This window comes from Pararge aegeria, chromosome 23, assembly GCF_905163445.1.
Source record: "Pararge aegeria chromosome 23, ilParAegt1.1, whole genome shotgun sequence".
Classification (NCBI taxonomy): Eukaryota; Metazoa; Arthropoda; class Insecta; order Lepidoptera; family Nymphalidae; genus Pararge; species Pararge aegeria.
Genome location: NC_053202.1, coordinates 13,015,950 through 13,024,044, shown reverse-complemented (window position 1 = coordinate 13,024,044; position 8,095 = coordinate 13,015,950). Strand labels below are relative to the sequence as shown.

The 8,095-nt window shown below is 53.6% G+C and overlaps 1 protein-coding gene across 1 annotated transcript; it reads right to left on the bottom strand.

The window, feature by feature from the left end:
* Window positions 1-7,228: 7,228 nt before the first annotated feature.
* On the bottom strand, window positions 7,229-7,723 carry LOC120634114. Its single transcript, XM_039904505.1, has one exon. The coding sequence runs from the start codon at window positions 7,721-7,723 to the stop codon at window positions 7,229-7,231; it is 495 nt and encodes a 164-aa protein (XP_039760439.1).
* Window positions 7,724-8,095: the final 372 nt, after the last annotated feature.

Here is an 8,095-nt window from a genome sequence, read left to right as displayed (position 1 = left end):
GTAACAAGTGACGTCGACACCCCGCAGGTTAGAGCCCCGCAGCACCCAATCGTACCCGATGTTCCACAGGAGTGGACCGAGAACCGACCCCTGCGGAACGCCGCACGAGACCTCCCTCCGGACTGACCCGTCGCCAGTCGGATAGCACACGGCTCTACCGGAGAGGTAGGCCGCCACGATTCGCCTCAAATAGACCGGCATCGCGTGGTATCTCAGCGCCGCCTTAATGCAAGCCCAGGGCAGAGTGTTAAAAGCATTGGCGATGTCTAGAGACACCGCAAGACTCACTCCACCCCGGGAAACTGCATCCTCCGCCAGAGCCCTCACCCGTGCGACAGCGTCAATTGTGGACCTGCCCCGGCGGAAACCAAACTGAACGTCGCTGAGATCCGGCCCCACCTCCTCCAGGTGCTTGACGAGGCGACCAGCGATTACCCGCTCAAAGAGCTTGCTCACCTCGTCCAACAGCACAATGGGCCGATAAGCCGACGGCGAGTCTGCCGGACGTCCATCCTTCCGGAGCAGGACCAGTTTCCCCGTCTTCCAAGCAGTCGGAAACCGACCCTGATCCAGACAAGTGCTGAAAAGCGCCCTGACGCGTGGCTCTAGCGGACCCAAAGCCACGACCCAGGCCCGGCCGGGAATGCCGTCGGGTCCCGGAGAAGTGTTTTTGGCTCGAAGCCGCAGCAGCGCCGCCCTCAGTTCTCCCTCGGTGACTTCGGGCGCGCCCGTAAAAGACGCGTCCGCAGCACCGATGGGTGGCGCCATACACGGTGGCTCCAAGCCATCCCTCCTGGGGAACAGAGTCCCCACCACTAACTCCAGTTGCTGAGGCTGAAGAGATTCAGTTAGCGGTGGGGCCCTGGGGCGAAGCTTACGCCTAACCATTTTGTATGGCCGGCCCCAGGGATCGGCGTCGAGGCTAGCCAGCATCTCCTCCTCCGCCAGATTCTTGGCTGTTGCCACTGCCACCTTCAAGGTCCCGACGGCTTCCCGGTAATTGCCGTACAGGCGCTGCTCCGCGTCTGCGTTCCGCTGACGCCGTCGTCTGCACCGGGTGTACTGGCGTCTCGCAGCCACGCAAGATTTGCGCAACTGCGCTATTTCGCTGGACCACCAGTACACTGCACCCCTCGGAGGCTGAGGACCGATCCGTGGCATGGCCGCGTCGCAAACTTGCAACATGGCCTGGCCGAGGCACTCGGCTTCCTCCTCCACCGGGTTCTCGAGCGCCGACAACCACGCCTGCACCAGTGCTGCCTCAATTAAGACCTCGCGGTCTAGCCGTTTGACAGCCCATCGAGGGCTGTCCCCGGGCACGGGTCGGCTCACTATTCGGGTAGCCGCCGGGATGGAGGAAACCTCGAACCGAACGTAGCGGTGATCCGAGAGCGTCTCCTCATCCTGCAGAACCTCCCAGCCCGACACACGGCGCGCCAGGATTGAATCTGCGAACGTCACGTCCACAATGGACCCACCCTGTTGCCGCACGCAAGTGTGAACGGACCCCCGGTTCAACACCTCTAAGCCCGTCAAAACCGCCCACTCCTCGAGTGCCTCACCACGAGCATCGGTCGCCGGGGATCCCCACTTTGCGTTGAGATCTCCGACGACGAGTACCCGGCAAGGACGACTTCGGCCGATAAGAGCCCCGATCTCGACCAGGAACTGTTCGAACTCGACCAGAGCTCTGTTCGGCGAGAAGTACGCTCCAACCACTAAAACGTCCCTTATGAAGGCCTGTCCGAAGGCCGGGGAACCGACCGCGGAACGGGACACGATGGCAACCAGGCCATCGCGATCCCCCACCCATTCATTGCCCGAGGGGACATAGTATGGCTCAGCCACAACAGCAACGTTGATCAACCTCTCCGCCAAACTCTGGAACAGGAGGTCCTGAGCTCTGGCGCAGTGGTTGATATTCGCCTGTAGAAATCGGAGAGCCATAAAATTACCCCTCAGTCATAGGCACCTCCTTTGCCCCCCCACGAGCTTCAGCGTTCGTGGATGGGCGGGCAGGCTGCGAGGGGGCCCGGGGGCCAGCGCTAGTCTTGCCTCCTCCTTTTTTGGTGCGCTTAATGCACGCGCTGCTGCCTCCTCGGTGATTTGCCACCCTTCCGGCTGCCGCACACACGCTGCAGTGCGGTACGGCAGTGCACCCCCTCGCCTTGTGGCCAGTCTGACTGCAGCAATAGCAAGTGTCGCTGCGGTCGATCTCGGCAGTGCAAAGCGCCCTCATGTGGCCAAATTCCAGGCAGCGGTAGCACCGCAGGGGCCGCTCGTCTAGCACCTTGACTTGGGCTGACACCCAGCCGACGAGCAGCCTGCCACCCTCAAGCACTTTCTTGGCTGCTGCCACTGGACAACGCAGCCACACTGTACCCAGGCCCCCTGCGTCTTGCCTGATTTCTCCCGCCAGCACTTGCTCTGGAGGACAATCGCCAACTTTTGCCACAGCGCCAACGACATCTCCTTTTGAGACCGAGTCATCAAGGCCCGCTATGCGCATATCAGCACATTTAACCGGCCTTGAGACTCGAGCGATCTCCTCGCTGACCACCTCCTTAAGCCTAAGGGCAAGGGCATCCGCCTTTTCGGCGCTGGAGGCGCCAGGCAGCTCGAGAATGCGTCCCCCAGTAGCAGCTTTCCTAAACCGGAGACTGGTTATGCCGAGGTCAGACAGAGCGATTTTTTGTCTGGCTTCAGCCAATACCCCGGCATATGAGGCGCCTCTCCTCTCGGCCTCCGGCTGTAGTGTGAGCACGACAGCCGAGGAACGAGGCGGGCGAAGTTTAGGCCCGGATTTTGCAGTCCCCGGCCCCCCTCCCCGCTGCGTCTTTTGCGGCTGCGACTGCGAGCCACCCTTGTCCTTCTTCTTTGCCCTCTTCTGGCTGACCTTCTGCCATTGCGCCTCCTTGGGTGCAGAAAGATCAGTAGGGCGTCTTGCCGCCGCTGGCTGACTTGCAGGGCGAGCAGTTGGCGTCTCCGTAGCGTGGCGCCCTTCTTCAGCAGGCTAGCTTGGGCCTGGCACGCGTGTGGCGTCCGCATACGATGCGGGCTGCCTTGTCGCCTTCCTCTTGTCAGCCGCCAGTGGTGGCCGGATCCGTTTCTCTGGAAGGAGCCTGTCCTCCAGTGCTGCCAGACGAGCATTCAGCATCGTCCCGACCTGGGTCAACACCGTCCGACAGACCTCTTCCATCACTGAAGGTACCGAATTGGGCACTTTAGTTCTCGCCTTGGATTGAGCGAGCTGCGGGCCAGGGCGCAGCTCCTCTGTCATATCCGGGGGAGAGGACGCGGGACCCTGCTTCCGCGACTTCTCCATGTCACTTCTTAAGGTAGCCAGCTCCTTTCGAAGACTGGCCATTTCAGCTTGCAGGCGGGCATTGTCCGCCTGCAATTGCCGTGTCTCCTCCGATATGGTGCGTGAACTCAAGACCTCTATTGCCTTTTTGATGGAGGATGCCGCGTTCTTGAGTTCGCGCACAAATGTCCCCTTCAAGTTTGTTGACTTGGTGGCGATCGATGTTATCACCGCCACTTCATCCAACGCTCTTTTTTGTATTTGGGCCGCTGGCATATCGTCGGTCATTGGCCCAATCTCGCGCTCAATAGACCGCTGCTTTACGCGGCGGAATCTAGACGCTAGTGAGGTCCTCAACAGGTCCTGTTCATCCTGCAAGCGCATTTTTTCTTTCTTAGCCCTGTTGAGGGCCTCCCTGGCCTTAGCTAGGCCTACGTATTTACCCGTAGTGGGTGGTCTGCCTCTCCCTCTAGTGGGTGACGACGCAGCTTTCATTTCCTCATCAGAGGACATAGAAAGCTGTACGTCAAACTCCCCAAGTCGCGGCCTCTTCGGCCCCTTCCACAGACGGCCTGAAGTTGCGCCAGATGCATTGCCTGAAGACTCAGACTCCGATCTGGGTCTGGTCTCTACTGTAATGAGGCTGCAATCCGACATAACCTCGTCTGACAACTCCGTCCTCACGGACAACTCTCTCTCCTTCTCCCCTAACATCTCCAACCTCTCCAAGGCAACCACTGCTACCTTCCCCCCTTGCACATTGCCAACTTCCTCTAAACCCCCCACACTCTCCTCCTCTCCCTTACGACTGGTGGCCCCCCCGTATACATGGGGCCGATGCGCCACTAGTGACGCACCAAGGGATTCCCCCTCGCGGGGACCCTCCCGGGTAGATTTTCTGCCAAGTCGTAGTTCCATTTTTGTTTTTGGGCCTAATGGGGACCCTGCCCAGACACCCTAGTGGCTGCACTCCCAGCAACCATGCATCCCATCGGCGGGCATCAAACCTTAGGATTGGGGTAATTTTTATAGAGGTTGTCTTCCTCGCAGCCCCACGCTCAGTGCGCGGGACCCCCGGTTCCGCTCAGTGCGGATTACGGGTTGCCCGACGGTGGCCGAAGCCAGCGCTCACCGGCCATGAAGACCGGAGAGCCCGCCGCGCTGGGCGTTTCCACCCACACCGGTGATTTTTTACCGAGGTTTTCCTTCCTCGCGGCCTGTAAGGCCCCACCCTCAGTGGCAGCGCACAGAAGCGCCCCACCCTCAGTGGCAGCGCACAGAAGCGCCCCACCCCGCCTCGTGCTAGTTTTGGTTCGCGCCGGGTTTCCCCGGTACCCCCCATATCTGGGAGGCGTTCCCCTATCCACCACCCGGGGACGCGCCCGATGGGGGACTAGCAACCCCACACGGGAACTTAACCTAACCTAACCTAACTAACTAACCGAGTGATTTCATTCAACAATTTGACTACTAAATACACTTACGATTCCTGGCCTGCTTTACCACCCAACCCGCCCTATATCGGTTACTGTCGGTGGGTATAGGAGAGGAGCAATACCGTAAAGAGACTGGCCAAAAGTTTTATTGACATATCTTGGTATTGCTCCCAGGCATTTTGTAAGTGACAGTTTGGGTTGCTCTATACACAGCCCAAACCAAACAATTAGTTCTTAATAAATGACTTCAGGGCTTTCTACACCCTCGAAAATTAGGTAAGGTTAGGTAATATAATCTTAACATATATAATCTCTGACATTCTGGGTTGCTCTGCGTGATTATCATAATGTTTGGATGTGGCCATAGAACTCCCACAAAACCTGGTACGCAAGAAGAGAGGTGCGCCACTTCGATGTCAGAAGTGGTTGGCGAGGTCAACCGCCTCAATCGCCTCTCCCTACAGGAAGAGCCGGAAATCACCTCAAAACCTGAGTCTAACTCTGTATCACAAAATGCTCCGCTGGGCCACTCGAAACCGGTAAAGAAGGTGGTGGCAGCACAGGGACTTAGCGCAGTGAGCCAGAAGAAAGGTGCTCTTTTTGAGGTGAAGATCGGCTCCCCCGACCAGGGAACCACAAAAGCCCAAGGACGGTTGAAGGAAGCCAAAGCTTGTGTTGCAAAGGTGAAGGCGCAACTAAACAGCTCTCGGAATACTAAAACCGAAATTAAAACCGAGGTAACACAGGCAGTGGAAAGGCTTTACCAGTTGATGAAAGAGGCGGAGATCGCAAAGACTCCACCTCTCTCCTCAACTCGGGAAGGAGAAAACCCTAAAGTACCCTTAGGAAGAAAATTTAGAGTGACTGATGAAAACCAAAGCCAAGCAGAAGAAATAAGAAATAGTCACTAAAATTAATAAACAATATAATATAACCCTTTTCATTACCCTAATTATAATAAATAAATAAATAAATAAATTACATACAAATACAAATCGGAACGTTAAAATAAGACACACCACATTCAAATCAATCTACAGGAGACAATACATAACACTCAAACACATAACACAATATACAAACAAACATAAAACACAATACACAAACGCAAACAGCAATCATAACACAATCGCCATAGCATGCATAATTAAAGAAATAAACATATTTAAAATTAGCATATCCAAATAATCCAATATAGAAATAAAACAAACAATAATCTTATAATGTTATTTATATCTTATATTATATTAAACTAAATTGTCATAAAAAAGAAAACGGATTTACAAGGTCTCCGACCACCATGTCGGAGGAAAAGGGTTGCTCCAAGGAACCTTGAAGTTTAAAAAAAAAAAAAAAACCTAACCTAACCTAACTAATTCATTTCATTCAACTATTTGACTGCTAAACACATTTACCGCCGCTCCTGGTCGAGACTTTTTACGAGTCCACTGTCGGGGTGCGATTCCTGGCCTGCTTGCCCGTCCAACCCGCCCTATATCGTACATTGCGGGTATAGGAGAGGAGCAATACCTTAAAGAGACCGGGAAAAAATTTTATTGACTTATATTTGTATTGCTCCCAGGCAATCTGCTAGTGACAGTTTGGGTTGCTCCACACAGCCCAAAACCAATCGATTGACAAAAAATAGTATCTTGTTTCACTTAAATTAACTTGGGGAGCATTATACACTCCCCTTTAAATTTCAATAATAATATAGTCATAATATTAGGTTAGGTTAGTTGCTTTTTATTAATTACTGACTGGGAGGCACTTTACACCCCCTTTAACGACTAATAATTATTCAAATAAATAGGTTTTAATAGTAAAATTTAAAATGACATCCAAGGCGACAAACTCCAGAACCAGAACGTCAAACGTGGCTAGCATAAATTTGAGGCACGTTGAGACCGAGCCCCGAAAAAAACCCACAATAAAGCCCCCATCCACACAACTGCCCATTCTCGTGAAGTCTGCCGCAGAGGGCCAACTGGGAGAGCTTGGCACGGTAGCGAACCAGCTCTTTCAAGAGGCTAAACTCCAGCTGGAACAGTCGGGGAATATTAAATCCACCATTAAGGAGACGGTAATAGAGTGCCTATCGAGCCTATACACAATCGTAATGAGGCTCGGCAGCTGAACACCGTCTTCTGCTGCATTAGTTTATAATGAAATGAATATTATCTATTACTATTTACACTAATAATACAAATTTAAATATTGTCCCTCAAAGCCCAGTGTAAAACTGAAATGAAATCTAGTCAAAAAAGGTCTCCGACCACCACGTCGGAGGAAAGTAGACGCTCCATGAAGTTGGAGTTTATAAAAAAAAAAAAAAACCTAACCTAACGGTTTTTTTTTTTAACGCTGGGAAATTCGTTTATGCATCCCCTCCGGAAACAGCGCATCCGAAGCTGCGCCGTTTCCGGAGGGGTATGTCGGACTCACCGGCATAAAGCGGCCAGAATACCCACTATAACCCACCGATACCTCAATCAGTCGCCCGAGGCTCCTCGTTAGGGTGGCAGGTGGCGTTCGTGAGCACGTCGCCTGCGACCCGCTCTTCGGCGACGGAGAGGATCTGCACAAGGTGGAAAGACAGAGAGCCGTGCTTCCGGCCCGTCCAGAGCTCGAGGACGGGCTGGATCGCCTCGATCGTACGGTGGCTGGCCGTTGGGGCAAGAAGCCGCTCCCGCCAATGAGCGACGAGATGGGCCTCCGCCGTCGACCGCCACGCACGATCACTCACTGGCGCAGGGTGCTCCCCCCTCAGCCGGGCATCCACCCTCCGCCAGTGTGCGCTCGAGAGCATTTCGGCGTCTAAATCCCATGGCGGGGTCCCCGCCAATACACAGGCTGCCTCGCACGATATGGTGCGATACCCCCGTATCACTCTCACTGCCATGACCCTCTGCGGTTTTCGCAACAGGGCCCGAGCCAGAGCAGTCAGAGTGTCCGACCAAACGGGCGCCCCGTAGAGCGCCATGGACTGGCGAAACGGTAAATACTTTTGAAATATTTATAATTCTTCCTTCATTACCAGTAATTGTACTGGTACTTGTGTAGGATAATTCAAAAAATTCAAAATTCAAAATTCATTTATTTCAAGTAGGCCTAATACAAGCACTTTTGAAACGTCAAGTCTGTCCGTGTGTAGTGACTCTACCACCGGTTCGGAAGGCAGATTCTACCGAGAAGAAGCCGGCAAGAAACTCAGCAGTTGCTCTTTTCCAACATCAAAAATTTACATTTTATATTTTAACATTCATTTTTCTATCTTGTGAGAGATGAAAGCGGAGCCGGATGCTTCCAAGCAACCTAGTCATTAAGAAACTCATCAATTGTATAATAACCTCGC

Coding starts and splice junctions, on each gene's coding strand:
- LOC120634114 (XM_039904505.1), bottom strand. CDS start 7,723: ATGGCGCTCTACGGGGCGCCCGTTTGGTCGGACACTCTGACTGCTCTG.